Below are 19,471 nucleotides of genomic sequence, written 5' to 3'. Positions count from 1 at the left end.
TCCCCTGTGTCTTTCTCTCTCCCTCCCCTGTGTCTCCCTCCCTCCCCTGTGTTTCTCTCCCTCCCCCCTGTGTCTCTCTCACTCCCCCCCGTGTCTCTTTCCCTCCCCCCCTGTATCTCTCTCCCTCCCCCCCTGTGTCTCTCTCCCTCCCCTGTGTCTCTCTCCCTCCCTCCCCTGTGTCTCCCTCCCTCCCCTGTGTGTCTTTCCCTCCCTCCCCTGTGTGTCTCTCACCCCTCCCCCTCTCCCCTGTTTCTCTCCCTCCCCTGTGTCTCTCTCCCTCCCCTGTGTGTCTCTCCCTCCCCGCCGTGTGTCTTTCCCTCCCTCTCTCCCCTGTGTATCTCTCCCTCCCCTGCATCTCTCTCCCTCCCTCCCCTGTGTCTCTCTCCTACCCTCCCTCCCCTGTGTCTCTCTCCCTCCCTCCCCTGTGTCTCTCTCCATCCCTCCCTCCCCTGTGTCTCTCTCCCTCCCTCCCCTGTGTCTCTCTCCCTCCCTCCCCTGTGTCTCTCTCCCTCCCTTCCCTGTGTCTCTCTCCCTCCCCTGGGTGTCTCTCTCCCTCCCTCCCCTGTGTGTCTCTCCCTCCCTCCCACTCTCCCTCCTCCCCCTCCTCCCCCTCTCCATTTCCCCCCTCTCCCCTGTGTCTCTCCCTCCCTCCCCTGTGTCTCTCTCTCCCTCCCTCCCCTGTATCTCTCTCCCTCGCTCCCCTGTACGTCTCTCACTCCCCTGTGTGTCTCTCCCTCCCCTGTGTGTCTCTCCCTCCCCCTCTCCCTGCCTCCCTCTCTACCTTGTGTCTCTCTCCCTCCCTCTCTCCCCTGTGTCTCTCTCTCTCCTTCCCTCTCTCCCCTGTGTCTCTCTCCCATTTCTATCTCCCCTGTGTCTCTCTCCCTCCCTCGTGTCTCTCTCCCTCCCCTGTGTGTCTCTCCCTCCCCGCCGTGTGTCTTTCCCTCCCTCTCTCCCCTGTGTATCTCTCCCTCCCCTGCATCTCTCTCCCTCCCTCCCCTGTGTCTCTCTCCCTCCCTCCCCTGTGTCTCTCTCCCTCCCTCCCCTGTGTCTCTCTCCATCCCTCCCTCCCCTGTGTCTCTCTCCCTCCCTCCCCTGTGTCTCTCTCCCTCCCTCCCCTGTGTCTCTCTCCCTCCCTTCCCTGTGTCTCTCTCCCTCCCCTGGGTGTCTCTCTCCCTCCCTCCCCTGTGTGTCTCTCCCTCCCTCCCACTCTCCCTCCTCCCCCTCCTCTCCATTTCCCCCCTCTCCCCTGTGTCTCTCCCTCCCTCCCCTGTGTCTCTCTCTCCCTCCCTCCCCTGTATCTCTCTCCCTCGCTCCCCTGTACGTCTCTCACTCCCCTGTGTGTCTCTCCCTCCCCTGTGTGTCTCTCCCTCCCCCTCTCCCTGCCTCCCTCTCTACCTTGTGTCTCTCTCCCTCCCTCTCTCCCCTGTGTCTCTCTCTCTCCTTCCCTCTCTCCCCTGTGTCTCTCTCCCATTTCTATCTCCCCTGTGTCTCTCTCCCTCCCTCGTGTCTCTCTCCCTCCCTCGTGTTTCTCTCCCTCCCTCCCCTTTCTTATTTTAAGTGTAAGTTGACATGATTAACAAAAATTTTTTTACTGTTACATGTTGCAAAAAAAAAAAAAAAGAGAGAGAAAAACAGAGGCCTAGATTTGGAGTTCGGCGGTAAAAGGGCTGTTAACGCTCCGCGGGCTTTTTTCTGGCCGCACCATAAATTTAACTCTGGTATCGAGAGTTCAAACAAATGCTGCGTTAGGCTCCAAAAAAGGAGCGTAGAGCATTTTTACCGCAAATGCAACTCTCGATACCAGAGTTGCTTACGGACGCGGCCGGCATCAAAAACGTGCTCGTGCACGATTCCCCCATAGGAAACAATGGGGCTGTTTGAGCTGAAAAAAAACCTAACACCTGCAAAAAAGCAGCGTTCAGCTCCTAACGCAGCCCCATTGTTTCCTATGGGGAAACACTTCCTACGTCTGCACCTAACACTCTAACATGTACCCCGAGTCTAAACACCCCTACCCTTACACTTATTAACCCCTAATCTGCCGCCCCCGCTATCGCTGACCCCTGCATTACACTTGTAACCCCTAATCTGCCGCTCCGTAAACCGCCGCAACCTACGTTATCCCTATGTACCCCTAATCTGCTGCCCTAACATCGCCGACCCCTATGTTATATTTATTAACCCCTAATCTGCCCCCCACAACGTCGCCGCCAGCTACTTACAATAATTAACCCCTAATCTGCCGAGCGGACCTGAGCGCTACTATAATAAAGTTATTAACCCCTAATCCGCCTCACTAACCCTATCATAAATAGTATTAACCCCTAATCTGCCCTCCCTAACATCGCCGACACCTAACTTCAATTATTAACCCCTAATCTTCCGACCGGAGCTCACCGCTATTCTAATAAATGTATTAACCCCTAAAGCTAAGTCTAACCCTAACACTAACACCCCCCTAAATTAAATATAATTTACATCTAACGAAATAAATTAACTCTTATTAAATAACTTATTCCTATTTAAAGCTAAATACTTACCTGTAAAATACATCCTAATATAGCTACAATATAAATTATAATTATATTGTAGCTATTTTAGGATTAATATTTATTTTACAGGTAACTTTGTATTTATTTTAACCAGGTACAATAGCTATTAAATAGTTAAGAACTATTTAATAGCTAAAATAGTTAAAATAATAACAAATTTACCTGTAAAATAAATCCTAACCTAAGTTACAAATAAACCTAACACTACCCTATCAATAAAATAATTAAATAAATTACCTACAATTAACCTAACACTACACTATCAATAAATTAATTAAACACAATTGCTACAAATAAATACAATTAAATAAACTATCTAAAGTACAAAAAATAAAAAAGAACTAAGTTACAAAAAATAAAAAAATATTTACAAACATAAGAAAAATATTACAACAATTTTAAACTAATTACACCTACTCTAAGCCCCCTAATAAAATAACAAAGCCCCCCAAAATAAAAAATTCCCTACCCTATTCTAAATTAAAAAAGTTACAAGCTCTTTTACCTTACCAGCCCTGAACAGGGCCCTTTGCGGGGCATGCCCCAAGAATTTCAGCTCTTTTGCCTGTAAAAAAAAACATACAATACCCCCCCCCAACATTACAACCCACCACCCACATACCCCTAATCTAACCCAAACCCCCCTTAAATAAACCTAACACTAAGCCCCTGAAGATCTTCCTACCTTGTCTTCACCATCCAGGTTCACCGATCCGTCCTGAAGAGCTCCTCCGATGTCCTGATCCAAGCCCAAGCGGGGGGCTGAAGAGGTCCATGATCCGGTCAAAGTCTTCATCCAAGCGGGGCAGAAGAGGATCTTCCATCCGATTGAAGTCATCATCCAGGCGGCATCTTCTATGGTCTTCCATCCGGAGCGAAGCGGCAGGATCCTGAAGACCCCCAGCGCGGAACATCCATCCGGACCGACGACTGAACGACGAATGACGGTTCCTTTAAGGGACGTCATCCAAGATGGCGTCCCTCGAATTCCGATTGGCTGATAGGATTCTATCAGCCAATCGGAATTAAGGTAGGAATTTTCTGATTGGCTGATGGAATCAGCCAATCAGAATCAAGTTCAATCCGATTGGCTGATCCAATCAGCCAATCAGATTGAGCTCCCATTCTATTGGCTGTTCCGATCAGCCAATAGAATGCGAGCTCAATCTGATTGGCTGATTGGATCGGCCAATCGGATTGAACTAGATTCTGATTGGCTGATTCCATCAGCCAATCAGAAAATTCCTACCTTAATTCCGATTGGCTGATAGAATCCTATCAGCCAATCGGAATTCGAGGGACGCCATCTTGGATGACGTCCCTTAAAGGAACCGTCATTAGTCGGGAGACATCGGAAGAAGAGGATGGATCCGCGTCGCCTGCTTCAAGATGGACCCGCTCCGCACCGGATGGAAGAAGATCGAAGATGCCGCTTGGAGAAGATGTTTGCCGGTCCGGATGTCCTCTTCTTGCCGGATAGGAGGAAGACTTTGGAGCCTCTTCTGGACCTCTTCAGCACCGGATTATGGATCGCCAACCCCCGCTTGGGTTGGATGAAGATCTTGGAGCCAGGACGGATCGGTGATACCTGGATGGTGAAGACAAGGTAGGAAGATCTTCAGGGGCTTAGTGTTAGTTTTATTTAAGGGGGGTTTGGGTTAGATTAGGGGTATGTGGGTGGTGGGTTGTAATGTTGGGGGGGGGGTATTGTATGTTTTTTTTTACAGGCAAAAGAGCTGAACTTCTTGGGGCATGCCCCGCAAAGGGCCCTGTTCAGGGCTGGTAAGGTAAAAGAGCTTGTAACTTTTTTAATTTAGAATAGGGTAGGGAATTTTTTATTTTGGGGGTGTTTGTTATTTTATTAGGGGGCTTAGAGTAGGTGTAATTAGTTTAAAATTGTTGTAATATTTTTCTTATGTTTGTAAATATTTTTTTATTTTTTGTAACTTAGTTCTTTTTTATTTTTTGTACTTTAGCTAGTTTATTTAATTGTATTTATTTGTAGGAATTGTATTTAATTTATTTATTGATAGTGTAGTGTTAGGTTAATTGTAGGTAATTGTAGGTAGTTTATTTAATTATTTTATTGATAGGGTAGTGTTAGGTTTAATTATATCTTAGGTTAGGATTTATTTTACAGGTAAATTTTTAATTATTTTAACTAGGTAACTATTAAATAGTTCTTAACTATTTAATAGCTATTGTACCTAGTTAAAATAAATACCAAGTTGCCTGTAAAATAAATATTAATCCTAAAATAGCTATAATATAATTATAATTTATATTGTAGCTATATTAGGGTTTATTTTACAGGTAAGTATTTAGCTTTAAATAGGATTAATTTATTTAATAAGAGTTAATTTATTTCGTTAGATGTAAATTATATTTAAGTTAGGGGGGTGTTAGTGTTAGGGTTAGACTTAGCTTTAGGGGTTAATACATTTATTAGAATAGCGGTGAGCTCCGATCGGAAGATTAGGGGTTAATAATTGAAGTTAGGTGTCGGCGATGTTAGGGAGGGCAGATTAGGGGTTAATACTATTTATTATAGGGTTAGTGAGGCGGATTAGGGGTTAATAACTTTATTATAGCAGCGCTCAGGTCCGCTCGGCAGATTAGGAGTTAATAAGTGTAGGTAGGTGTCGGCGATGTTGAGGGGGGCAGATTAGGGGTTAATAAATATAATATAGGGGTCGGCGGTGTTAGGGGCAGCAGATTAGGGGTACATAGGGATAACGTAGGTGGCGGCGCTTTGCGGTCGGAAGATTAGGGGTTAATTATTTTAAGTAGCTGGCGGCGATGTTGTGGGGGGCAGGTTAGGGGTTAATAAATATAATACAGGGGTCGGCGGTGTTAGGGGCAGCAGATTAGGGGTACATAAGTATAACGTAGGTGGCGGTCGGCAGATTAGGGGTTAAAATTTTTAATCGAGTGGCGGCGATGTGGGGGGACCTCGGTTTAGGGGTACATAGGTAGTTTATGGGTGTTAGTGTACTTTAGAGTACAGTAGTTAAGAGCTTTATAAACCGGCGTTAGCCAGAAAGCTCTTAACTCCTGCTATTTTCAGGCGGCTGGAATTTTGTCGTTAGAGCTCTAACGCTCACTGCAGAAACGACTCTAAATACCGGCGTTAGAAAGATCCCATTGAAAAGATAGGCTACGCAAATGGCGTAGGGGGATCTGCGGTATGGAAAAGTCGCGGCTGAAAAGTGAGCGTTAGACCCTTTAATCACTGACTCCAAATACCAGCGGGCGGCCAAAACCAGCGTTAGGAGCCTCTAACGCTGGTTTTGACGGCTACCGCCGAACTCCAAATCTAGGCCTAAATGTATAAAATGTTGGTGTATGTATCAAAAAGACACTGGAATCTTTTAAAGAAAACTGCATTAGGCTTTACTTGTACAGATGCATCAGCAATATTTGGAACATACCAAAGGACTTGTAAAACGATAGTTCTCATCTACAGCATTAATGTTGTTCATACATATGGTATAGTACATGCTGTTGTATTTCCCAACATAAAAATCAAACTTTTTAAGGGGGGGTTCCTTAATGGATTCTTGCACCGGGGCCCTGAAGTTTCTAGTTACGCCTCTGACTGTCCCACTTCCCCTAAAACAGCCATTTCACGCTTGTTTAGTTAGTAATTCTCAACTTGGGTGTAAACAAACCATGGCGTGACAGTGAAAGATCCTACAGTATGCATGTTACCTTTCTATGTATATAAAGTCTATGGGTTCCATTTATGAATTGCTATACACTCTCCGCCGGCAGCGATGTCCAGCATTTGTGCAATGCCGCACCCTGCTCACTGGCGGCCAATCGGCTGCTAGCAGGCGCTGTCAATCATCCTGATCGTATCTACCACTTAGCTCTAACATCTGTGAACATAATAACCTGTGACCCCAGTGCAAGGCCCTGTGGTACCAAGGGTTATATTGGATAGCCATCTTGATTCTTGGAACTAATATGTAAGCCATGAATGGCAATGTGCTGTAATAAAATAAAGCCTTATTGTGGTTACTTTTAGCCACAAATATAAAAGATTATTGAACAAACCTCACCTACAAAGTGCAGCAGCTGGAAAGCAGTGAGCCAGGCCTCAGGGATGGCAGCAGCTTCAGTTGCACCTAGGCCAGAGGGAATGGGCATGATGTGGCCCACAGGGGTAGCAGCATACTGTGCATTGCCTCCACCTGACAGTAAAGCCATAACTGGATCTCCAATCTTCCAGCGTCCATCAGATGCTGGTCCAAGTCCCACCACAGTGCCTGCTACCTCAAGGCCTAAAATATCACTGGCTCCTGGAGGTGGAGAATACTTCCCTCTTCTCTGAAACACAAGATAAGTCTCATCGATCACCTAAACAAAATCACACAGCTCTACACATTATATTCTTTACTACATATACAAGGCAGGCAGATTCCTCTGAAGGTTATAGAAGTATTAAACACATTTTAGTATTAAAGGGATGTGAAATCAATTAGTTTTCTTTCATGAAAATGCAGTTTTAAAGAACTTCCCCATTTACTTCTATCATCTGATTTGCTTCATTCTCTTGGTATCCTTTGTTGAACAAACAGCAATGAACATGGGGTGTGAAAACTAAAATGAGGCATATACGTGCAGCCATCAATCAACAGCTCGGAGCATACCTATGTATGCTTTTAAAAACATTTTACCGAGATAATTTAACAAATAAGATAATACACGTAAATTGGAAAATTGGTTTAAATTGCATGCTCTCTCTGAATCATTCGATGAAATAATGAGGTTTCATGCCCCGCCTCCTTCTAGTCATTGGTTCTGCCATGTTGAAATTTACCTTTCATTGCATTACAGTAAGGATGTACTTTGTATCCCTGCAGTGTAAAAAGTTCCAAAATGGGAGGTGCATGATATGTATTTAGGGCTAGATTACAAATGGAGCACTTATTATTGTGCGCCCGTAAACAGGCAAATTTGCCCATTTACGGCCGTGCAATAAATAAAATTACAAGTGGTTATTGCTACCCGGAGCTCGCAGTAGCAATTAGCACTCATAAAATTAAACAGAGATCAGATTGGCCCCACAATTAGGTATAGTATGGTTTTATTAAAATTAAAAAATGTAGCTTCTTTATTTTATTTAAAATAACTGCACAAAGTAGTTTTTAGGGCTTAATGTTGGCGAGAGGAAAAACAGCACTCAAAAGTGCCTTTACATAGCGGTCTATGGGGAACGTGTGTTCTCTATAAATATAGATGTATATAGTATAGCCCTTTCTGGCAATCATAGAGTTACGTTGTCTCCAATTGTTAGCTATGAGGGCAGTAGGTTATGTGGAAGGGGCTGTAGCTCCATGTTTTACTGCCTAATGGTCCTTTAAATTGATAGTCAACGCAAATTTATTGTTTAAAAAGCTAGATTATCCCTTTATTACCCATTCCCCAGTTTTGCATCACCAACACAGTTATATTATTATACTTTTTACCTCTGTGATTACCTTGTATCTAAGTATCTTCTGACAGCCCCCTGATCACATGACTTTATATATTGACTTGCATTTAAGCCAATTAGTGCTGTGTTGTTAGAATCCACGGGCGTGAGCTCAATGTTATCTATATGGCTCACATGAACTAGCACTCCCCTGTTGTGAAAAGCAAATACAAAACATCTGATCAAGGGGCTGTCTTTAGTGACTTAAAAACAGACAGAAAGTTAGAGGCTTAAAGGTATCTTTTTAAATAATAACAGTTTTTGTGTTAACTGTCCCTTTAATCACTAAATGTAACTTGCAGGAGTGAGTCTGCTCTTATTTGTATCTTATTTACAATTATCTGCTCTTTAAAACTTAGATTTGATCATGTACATGATATTGCATTTAAATATAAAAAAAATAATTTTAAAAGGACACTCAAGTCAAAATAGACTTTTTATGATTAAGATAGAGCACTCAGTTTTAAGACACTTTCCAATTGACTTCCATTATCACAGTTTGCACAGTCTTTTTAAATACACACTTTCTGGAGTACAAGATCCTATTGAGCATGTGCACAAGTTCACAGGGTAAACTTATACTAGTCTGTGATTGGCTGATGAGCTGTGTAGTTTGAGACGTTCAATTGGATCGAGGACTACTCACGAACTATCTCCCATGACCAAATCAGTATTGTGCCGAAATTACTGTACGAACTGAAGCGGTAGGAGAACATATCAGAAATAATTATAATAATAGACTTTACTCCCATAACCTATTCTTGGAAGGTGCTACTATTTGCACACATTAAAGCGGTAGGAGTATTTGGCAGAAGAAACTGACAGTCTTCAAACTTGAATAAGTGTGCGCACTCTCATCATTCGACACTGATTGGATCAGAGCTATTGGCAACTCCAATGGAACAAGCACACAATGCGGGCGAGGACGCCAAAAAAAATCAGTGAGTACAACCAGCAAACTGTTAAGCCGTAAAATAAGTGAGTACAAACAGCAAGCTTTAAAGTTACAATAACTCTTATGTGCTTAAAATAACCCCAAGAAATTCAACATCAAAGAACGGTTTATAAATTTGAACTGTTAAGCCGTAAAATAAGTGAGTACAACCAGCAAGCTTTAAAGTTACAATAACGCTTATGTGCTTAGAATATCCCTAAGAAAATCAACATCTAAGAACGGTTTATACATTTGAAATCTTTCAGGACTATTGAGTCAATCTGTGTCTATACAGCACGGCACAGATCTAAAAGACATTTTGAGACATTGTCTAAACACCTGACTAGAGAGTCGCTACATTGTTTCTCTGTATCTATAATTATAACCAAATAATTTTGAGATTGAAAGATAGTATATACAGTCCTTATTATTTTTTTCCCTATATGAGCTGCAATAACGGTTTTAGGGACATCCTAAAACATTTAATGTGAAAATGGCTTAATGTAGCTTAATGAGTAAAAAAGTGGCCAAATGTTAATCAATTGCTGCATAATTTTGCACAACCCAAGATTTCCACTATCCAAGCCTATCCTAGAAGTTTAATGGATTTTGGAATTCCACAAGGCAAATGAGTGACATTAAGCTTGTTTTTTCGGGAGCTTAATGTGGCTTAACGTACAAAATTGAACTTAGATGTTAACCAATTTCCATCAAACTTATCACAATACATTAATCTATGGATTCAAACATATTCTGAAAATTTCAGAACATTTGATAAAACATAACAAAAGTTATTCAGATTTAACAATTTTTTTACAATCCTAAAACATTTAATGTGAGCAGCTTAATGTAAAAAGAGCTTAATGTACCAAAATTCACCTAAACATTGATCAATTGCCTTGAAACTTGGCACAAACTCAGTTTGTCACTTTCCAAACCTATCCTAGAAGTTTCATGGTATTTGGTTTCCCACAAGGCAAATGAGTGACATTAAGCTTGTTTTTTGGGGAGCTTAATGTGGCTTAACGTACAAAATTGAACTTAGATCTTAACCAATTTCCCCCAAACTTCTCACAATATAGTAATCTATCTATTCAAACATATTCTGAAAATTTCAGGAAATTTGATAAAACATACCAAAAGTTATTCGCATTTAACAATTTTTTTACAATCCTAAAACATTTAATGTGAGCAGCTTAATGTAAAAAGAGCTTAATGTACCAAAATTCACCAAAACTTCAATCAATTGCCTTGAAACTTGGCACAAACTCAGTTTTTCACTTTCCAAACCTATCCTAGAAGTTTCATGGATTTTGGTGTCCCACAAGGCAAATGAGTGACATTAAGCTTGCTTTTTGGGGAGCTTAATGTGGCTTAACGTACAAAATTGAACTTAGATGTTAACCAATTTCCCCCAAACGTCCCACAATACATTAATTAATCTATCTATTCAAACATATTCTAAAATTTTCAGGACATTTGATAAAACATACCAAAAGTTATTTACATTTAACAGTTTTTTTACAATCGTAAAACATATGGGGGCTTATTTATCAAAGCGTCAATCTCGGTGCGTTCACAGGCGTCAATATGCTCGCCAGACATTGCTGCCACGGATCCACATACAATGCTCTTATTTATAAAAAAAACACGTGCGTCAAGTATGGTGCGATGAGCATCGGACTGTTGTTAACTAACAGTCATCGATGTTGCAGTTATTCAGGTTTTTCCTGAGAGAAGCGCTCAACCTGAGAACGAACAATAGCATAATAGCTTGTTCTATGGCTAGTTACCACCCAAGAAGCAGCCTCTTTTTGCCCAACATGTGCCTTTCACAGAGAAGAACTTTCCTGAAGCATATCAGTCTGATTCTGACTTCACAGTACAGCCCAGCCCCGAAATACCAGGCAATCCCTCTCTGAACGAGAGATACAGCAAAACCCCAGACGTACGTTTCGGCCTATTGTGGGCCTCGTCAGTGAGGTGCAGACATATCCCTCTAGGCACACTGAGCAACGGGTCCATGTCTGGATTCCTGCATCACACATAGGGAGACTTCCCTAAGTGTCATAATTTGCATATATATATATATATATATATATATATATATATATATATATATGTGTGAGTGTGTGTGTTATGACAGAAATCTTTTGCAAACATATTTACATGTCCCTAAATTCCTTTTTTTGTTCTAAACAATGTTGTCTTTCATGTCTCTGTGTTTATTTATACCAATATATGTATATAGTGTAAATGTATTATTATTCTGAGCAGGAATAATTGTGAATATAACATGTCATCAGGGTATCATATGTATTTATTTACAATCAATGGATATTTTAAGAGCTGGGCCAGTTTTCTCTCTGTACCTGTGTAACCCCTCTGGATTGCAATCTAGTTTTAAAAACCACCCCTACACAGGTGTTATAAAATCATCTGGCATATAAGATGACATTTCTTAATGAAAATGAAATTCAAGAGAAGGAAGAAATACACTAAAAATAGCATGACAGTAAAGAGGTGATTTTAATTGCTGCTGTATCTGAATCATGACAGTTTAATGTTATGTGGGCTATCCATTTGAGCTATCAGTTTAAGATTATATTGAATCAAACATCATTCAAATTTTTAAAATCATTGTCTAAAATATTACATTGTGTGTCCTAATGTCAGCATCAATGTTTATCTTTAATACTAATTACACATATACATACTTTCAAAGTATAATACACAATGTAACAGATAGCACTTACAAGTTCTGATGGGTGATCAATGACACAAGTATCGAGCAATTTTATTCGTTAGTGATACTATACAATGTATATTTAAATTTGATTAGCTGATGTCATAAATCATGTGATTATGCATATCCCTATCAAAAGTGGTGGAAAAAAAATGTGTGGGTTGTCTAGGAGTATTGCGTCATATTTGGTGCGAAAAGTGTTGCATCAAATTTGGTGCGAAGTGGTGAGTGGGACTTGTATTACATGCCTTAAACATGGTGTATATAGATTTATCCAAAAAAAAACAAAAAAAATAAAAAAGGAAGTTAGCTATATTATGTTATGTATTTATTTAATTTTTATCTCTATATCTACTAGTGCACCAAGTTTGGAGCAATAATATTGTCCTCTTGCTTTGTAATAATAGACAAAGATGTAACATAATCCATAAGTAGTAATGTATTTCATTTTTATCCCTATATCTACTAGTGCATCAAAATTGAAGCATTACTTTGCACCAAATTTGGAGCAATAATATTGTTTGATTTAGAAAGAGTATAGAATTTTAATAAAGTTTATAATTTGCTTTTATTATCTAATATGCTTTATCGTCTTGCAGCATCGAACATAACCTTCCTGTGTTTTCAGACTCCAATGGATTTCTATGTCATCCGCGGCCTCAAGGGTAGCGGTTTGAACGATCGGTATGCTGCGCTGGAATAGACGCAAGTGTACCTGTTAAATGTTTGGTAAATTGGAAAAAGGGTCATATAGAGTCGAATGTGTATTCGAAACATCTGGGATGACGCAAGCATCGATCTGCGTCAGATTGAGATTGAGGGAGGGTATATTATGTCACACATTTCAACATTTGACGATCTTGACACTTTGATAATTACGGCAGATTCCATTTGCATCAGATATGACGTGAGATTCTAGTGGATTCCATCTTATTATCAGTTGAAGCTTTGATAAATTGGCCCCTAAATGTTTTAGGATTGTAAAAAAATGGTTTAATGTAAATAACTTTTGGTATATTTTATCAAATATCCTGAAATTTTCAGAATATGTTTGAATAGATAGATTAATGTATTGTGAGCAGTTTGGGGGGAAATTGGTTAACATCTAAGTTCAATTTTGTACGTTAAGCCACATTAAGCTCCCCAAAAAAACAAGCTTAATATCACTTATTTGCCTTGTGGGAAAACAAAATCCATGAAACTTCTTGGATAGGTTTTGAAAGTGAAAAACTGAGTTTGTGCCAAGTTTCAAGGCAATTGATTGATGTTTAGGCAAATTTTGGTACATTAAGCTCTTTTTTGCGTCAAGCCATTCACATGAAGGGGCCTATTTATTATGTGTCTGTCTGACATGATCCGATCAGCGGATCATGTCCGACAGACATCGCTGAATGCGGAGAGAAATACGATCTCCACATTCAGCAATGCACCAGGGGGCTGTCAATCAACCTGATCGTATTCAATTGGGTTGAAATGCGGCGATGTCTGTCCGCTTCCTCAGAGCAGGCGGACAGGTTATGGAGCAGGGGTCTTTACACTGCTGCTTCATAAATGGTGTTTCTGGCAAGCCTAAAGGCTCGACAGAAACATGGGCCCTCAAGCTCCATACGGAGCTTAATAAATGGGCCCCAAAATGTTTTAGGATTGTTAAAAACATATTTAAATGTGAATAACTTTTGTTATGTTTTATCAAATGCCCTTACATTTTCAGAATATGTTTGAATAGATTAATGTATTATGGGAAGTTTGAGGGAAATTGGTTAACATCTAAGTTCAATTTTGTACGTTAAGCCACATTAAGCTCCCCAAAAAACAAGCTTAATGTCACTCATTTGCCTTGTGGGAAACCAAAATCCATGAAACTTCTAGGATAGGTTTGGAAAATGACAAACTGAGTTTGTGCCAAGTTTCAAGGCAATTGATTGAAGTTTTGGTGAATTTTGGTACATTAAGCTCTTTTTACATTAAACTGCTCACATTAAATGTTTTAGGATTGTAAAAAAATTATTAAATGTAAATAACCTTTGGTATGTTTTATCAAATTTCCTGAAATTTTCAGAATAAGTTTGAATAGATAGATTAATGTATTGTGGGAAGTTTGGGGGAAATTGGTTAAGATCTGAGTTCAATTTTGTACGTTAAGCCACATTAAGCTCCCCAAAAAACAAGCTTAATGTCACTCATTTGCCTTGTGGAAAACCAAATACCATGAAACTTCTAGGATAGGTTTGGAAAGTGACAAACTGAGTTTGTGCCAAGTTTCAAGGCAATTTATTGATGTTTAGGTGAATTTTGGTACATTAAGCTCTTTTTACATTAAGCTGCTCACATTAAATGTTTTAGGATTGTAAAAAAATTGTTAAATTCGAATAACTTTTGGTATGTTTTATCAAATGTTCTGAAATTTTCAGAATATGTTTGAATAGATAGATTAATGTATTGTGAGAAGTTTGGGGGAAATTGGTTAAGATCTAAGTTTAATTTTGTACGTTAAGCCACATTAAGCTCCCAAAAAACAAGCTTAATGTCACTCATTCGCCTTGTGGAAAACCAAAATCCATGAAACTTCTAGGATAGGCTTGGATAGTGGAAATCTTGGGTTGTGCAAAATTATGCAGCAATTGATTAACATTTGGCCACTTTTTTTACTCATTAAGCCACATTAAGCTCCCCAAAAAACAAGCTTAATGTCACTCATTTGCCTTGTGGGACACCAAAATCCATGAAACTTCTAGGATAGGTTCGGAAAGTGAAAAACTGAGTTTGTGCCAAGTTTCAAGGCAATTGGTTGAAGTTTTGGTGAATTTTGGTACATTAAGCTCTTTTTACATTAAGCTGCTCACATTAAATGTTTTAGGATTGTAAAAAAATTGTTAAATCCAAATAACTTTTGGTATGTTTTATCATATTTCCTGAAATTTTCAGAATATGTTTGAATAGATAGATCAATATATTGTGAGAAGTTTGGGGGAAATTGGTTAAGATCTAAGTTTAATTTTGTACATTATACCACATTAAGCACCCCAAAAAACAAGCTTAATGTCACTCATTTCCCTTGTGGAATTCCAAAATCCATGAAACTTCTAGGATAGGCTTGGATAGTAAAAATCTTGGGTTGTGCAAAATTATGCAGCAATTGATTAACATTTGGCCACTTTTTTACTCATTAAGCCACATTAAGCTCCCCAAAAAACAAGCTTAATGTCACTCATTTGCCTTGTGGGACACCAAAATCCATGAAACTTCTAGGATAGGTTTGGAAAGTGACAAACTGAGTTTGTGCCAAGTTTCAAGGCAATTGATCGATGTTTAGGTGAATTTTGGTACATTAAGCTCTTTTTACATTAAGCTGCTCACATTAAATGTTTTAGGATTGTAAAAAAATTGTTAAATGGGAATAAATTTTGGTATGTTTTATCAAATGTTCTGAAATTTTCAGAATATGTTTGAATCCATAGATTAATGTATTGTGGTAAGTTTGGTGGAAATTGGTTAAGATCTAAGTTCAATTTTGTACGTTAAGCCACATTAAGCTCCCCAAAAAACAAGCTTAATGTCACTCATTTGCCTTGTGGAATTCCAAAATCCATGAAACTTCTAGGATAGGCTTGGATAGTGAAAATCTTGGGTTGTGCAAAATTATGCAGCAATTGATTAACATTTGGCCACTTTTTTACTCATTAAGCCACATTAAGCCATTTTCACATTAAATGTTTTAGGATGTCCCCGGTTTTAGAGACACCGGTGTCATATTTTTATTGTATTTTGTGGAAGCGTATAGCTAAATATTGATATTTTATTTATTCGCATAATCATTGGATAGTGTCCATTTTTAATAAATTTCTTTGTTAAATTGTATGCAAAGTCTCATTTGAGTAATTTGGTCAATTATGTGAATTTCACCATTCATTTCTTATACATTAGTCAGACAATAACACACGTCGTTAACAGAATACTAGAAAGTTAACTATAAGTTACCTGCACCTCGAAAATATATATTTTTTAATCATTACAGTCAGCCTTGGGCGCCACTAACAAACTCACTACACACAATTCCCCTCGCATTTGCATTGCAGCTAACTCATTTGCATGCGCTGTTATTACTAAGTGAAGCGCAAATATCGCTTTTGTGAAATTTATATTTTGCGCTCCAGTTGTAATCTAGCCCTTAGTGAAAAGCTTCTAAGAAGTGAAAGAAAGCCGCCCAAACAGGATGTGGATCCAAGAAGAAATTTAGACAAACCTGCAATAAATCTGCCCGGTTTAGAGCACTGGCCTGGACCTCTATAAGTACTTCTCCTGCCTTTGGTACAGGCTTTGCCACCTCTTTGATATAGAGATTTTCAGGCCCTCCAGGTGCATCGAAAAAGGCAGCTAACATTTTGTCTGAAAAAAAGAAAAAAAAAATAGTGCAGAAAATATATTTATATCACCATGAACGCAGCAATACAGATATATAGGTAACACATTATTCACTTTTATTGTTATGGTCTCACACAGTGGTTACGGGATTATAAACTACACACCCACTAGGGGGAGGATTTGTGCTGATTTAGAAACCTGGTGGTCGATCAACATCCTTTAGAAAAAAAAACATTTTATCTACAAACATTCCCATAGACTTTAATGGTGATTTTCTTTAGAGAATCATTAGTTAGTCATTTTTCTAAAAGCTTTTGATCGACCCCTTAGCATTGAAACTTTACTATATACAGAAGAACTTGCTGGGTCTACTGACCATTAGATCACAATCTATGTATAGTGAAAGGGACTTTAAGTTTCCTGCACAAAAAAAAGGACACTAGAGCAAGTTATTGGGAAGCTTTATATTTTAAAAATAGATGCATTTTAATGCAGAAAAAAAATAATTGTTTAATAAGTAATATTAAAGCCAAGCAAGTGCTTCCCAACCCAATTATGGGATTCTATGGGGAGATTACTGCAGAAGAGTTTTGAAGAAAATGTGACCCTTAAAGGGAAAAGGAAGCCAATTTTTTTTTCTTTAGTGATTCAGATAGAGCATGCAATTTTACGCAACTTTCTAATTTACTCCTATTATCAGATTTTCTTCATTCTCTTGGTATCTTTATTTGAAAAGCAAGAATGTAAGCCGGCCCATTTTTGGTGAACAACCTGGGTTGTTCTTGCTGATTGGTGGATAAATTCACCCACCAATAAACAGGTGCTGTCCATCATTATGAACCAAAAATTGTCTGTCTCCTTAGCTTAGATGCCTTCTTTTTCAAATAAAGATAGAAAGAGAACGAAGAAAAAATGATAATAGGAGTAAATTAGAAAGTTGCTTAAAATTGCATGCTCTATCTGAATCACAAAAGAAAAAAAAATTGTGTTCAGTGTCCCTTTAATAAATGAATGTTAAACTAGTCAGGAAATATTTCTACAGATATGCAATATTATCTGTGCTTCAACAAATGATATTAAAGGAACAAGACAAATCTGATAATAGCAGTACTAGTATTAGAAAATTGCATGCGCTATAGGAATCATAAAAGTTTACATTTGACTTCACTGTCATTTTAAAGGTCTTAGACAGTAAATGTTTCTGTATACAAATATTACACTTAAGTGTCCCTTTAAGATAACCCTGCATATCAACATTAGTAAATTTAGCAGACACTGATTGGGTAAGTGGGAACGGCTTGTTATCTTACCCAATCAGCAGCGCAAGTTGCATGACCCCCTGCTGTGCGACTATCACTGCTGATTGGCTCAGTTGCAGTTTCAACTCGGGACCAGCTTTTTGCAAGTCCTGAGTGGTTCTCTAACTATGAGTTTAACCCCTTTGCATGAGTTAAACACATATGAGTGCAGGGTAGCTACTAGATATGTCCATTTGAATCCTTCGTGAGGATCCAAATGCTGAAATAGGCGGCCGGTCGTGCCGTTCAGCTCTTTTCGGAGCCAGATTTATTCTTGTGAAAAATCATCACACTAAGATCAGGATTTGCACAAGAATAAATCCGGCTCCGAAAAGAGCTGAATGGCACGAGCAGCCACCTATTTCAGCATTTGGATCCTCACGAAGGATTGAAATGCACGTCTAGTAGATAGTCTTAAAATGACACGCTCTAACGAATATCAGCAAGTCATTTGTTTACTATTTCCAGTTCTTTAAATTTACAAAAAGCATCATTTCATACTCATCCGGGACTAGTGGCTTGTTAAAAATTTCCATTGATACTGCACTAAACAGCATTCATAACTCTTAGAGAAAATGAGTTCATACCCATCTTCCACATATACTGTCAGTATTAAAGGGATATGAAACCCGATTTTTTTTTTTCGTGATTCACATACAGTTGTTAACAATTTTCCACATCTGTTCAAATTTGCTTTATTCTCTTTGTATCCTTTTGCTGAAGGAGAAGCAATACTCTATTGGGTGCTTGATGAACTCACTGGGTGAGCCAATGACAAGAGGCATATGTGCATCCACCAATTGACAGCTAGCTCCCAGTAATGTATTGCTGCTCCTGAGTAAATTGGAAACATTTTGGGTTTCATGTCCCTTTAAGTTAGGCTGGTTATATATTCTTCAATTGGACAAGTGTTTCTATAGCAGAGCAGTATATTCAAGTCTGTAGCTGTATACTATCCAGGTATGCAGCAGCACTATATCAATTGTACAACCACCTCAATAAAAGTTAAAGCACTGGTCAACATAGCATTTATTGTTCTTACAAAAAGTATAAAGCATTGTCTGTGTTTTTATATCTTTCCTCTACAACTACCATTGTAAAAGGATGGCCATATAAATTGGCCTCTATTCTATTTATAAAGTTATTCATTTATTAACTTACCTATTTTGAGTAACAAAAAAAAAATCTCTTGTTAAAGTAAATGTAGATTTTGTTGTTACTGGCAGTTGTTTAATTGATTTACAGTCATTTTATTATCCTATTTTTATTAATTTATTATTTAGCTGAGTAAAAGTATAATGTACAGAAAGACCAAGCTATGTGACACATACAAAAATATATAAACATTGTATAATATTACAATTAGCAGTTTTAGCATTTGATAGTCTATGCTCCACTGTTGTTTGAATGTAATGTATCTTTATATAAGTAGAACAAGTTGCTATATATTTGACTTGTATATGTGATCACTGTACATTACCCAAATATCCCAGACACACAAGGTTTCCCAGGACCCCAGAGGCTTACCCTCCATGCTCTGCCTCTGTACTCAGTACACTATCCCAGCAGAGAAAAAGGAATTCTGCATATAATTCTGGAAACTGAAGGAATACTCCAACTTAAATTATTAGAGGTGGTTACAGACATATTGACTGTAAAAGTTGCAACAGCAGTAAGACATCTGCATTCATTTATGACAATTGTTGAAATGTTCTGTATGTTCTGTTGGATATAATGTTATGTTTAACTTACTAAATAATATAAAAGTCACTTCCAGGCCTCCCTATTGAACCACAATGGTTTGCTCCAGACCTGCTAGTTCATAAACTGTATGCTCTGGCCCCGCCCCATGTAACATGCAGGTCATATGACAGCAGTGCAGCATGGGATGAATGACTGTACATATTCCTACAATTCTCAGTGAATACAAAATTCTAATTTCACAGTGGATTCAATATATGTAGAATATTAGTCCTCCCAAAAACTCAGTGTAGCAATATATATACACACACACACACACACAGAGGTGTAACTAGAAACCTCAGGGCCCCGGTGCAAGAATCCATGAAGGGCCCCCCTCTTAAAAAGTTTGATTTTTAT

General features: G+C 38.8%; 1 protein-coding gene across 5 annotated transcripts in view; it reads right to left on the bottom strand.

Moving 5' to 3' along the window:
• Nucleotides 1–19,471, bottom strand: part of TP53I3 (tumor protein p53 inducible protein 3) — a 151,819-nt gene that overhangs the window by 34,048 nt on the left and 98,300 nt on the right. For 4 of the 5 annotated variants that reach the window (XM_053709627.1, XM_053709628.1, XM_053709630.1 and 1 more), the window contains exons 2-3: nucleotides 15,955–16,097; nucleotides 6,617–6,884 (exon numbers count right to left, since the gene is read on the bottom strand). In XM_053709627.1, coding sequence (XP_053565602.1) covers nucleotides 6,617–6,884; nucleotides 15,955–16,092 — 406 coding nt within the window. In that variant the 5' untranslated portion in view covers nucleotides 16,093–16,097. Of the gene's footprint in view, nucleotides 1–6,616; nucleotides 6,885–15,954; nucleotides 16,098–18,898; nucleotides 18,974–19,471 lie in introns of those variants that run through there. The other variant, XM_053709626.1, reaches the window with a different exon arrangement.

This window comes from Bombina bombina, chromosome 4 (genome assembly GCF_027579735.1).
Source record: "Bombina bombina isolate aBomBom1 chromosome 4, aBomBom1.pri, whole genome shotgun sequence".
Taxonomy (NCBI): Eukaryota; Metazoa; Chordata; class Amphibia; order Anura; family Bombinatoridae; genus Bombina; species Bombina bombina.
This window is presented reverse-complemented; position numbering and strand designations above follow the sequence as displayed.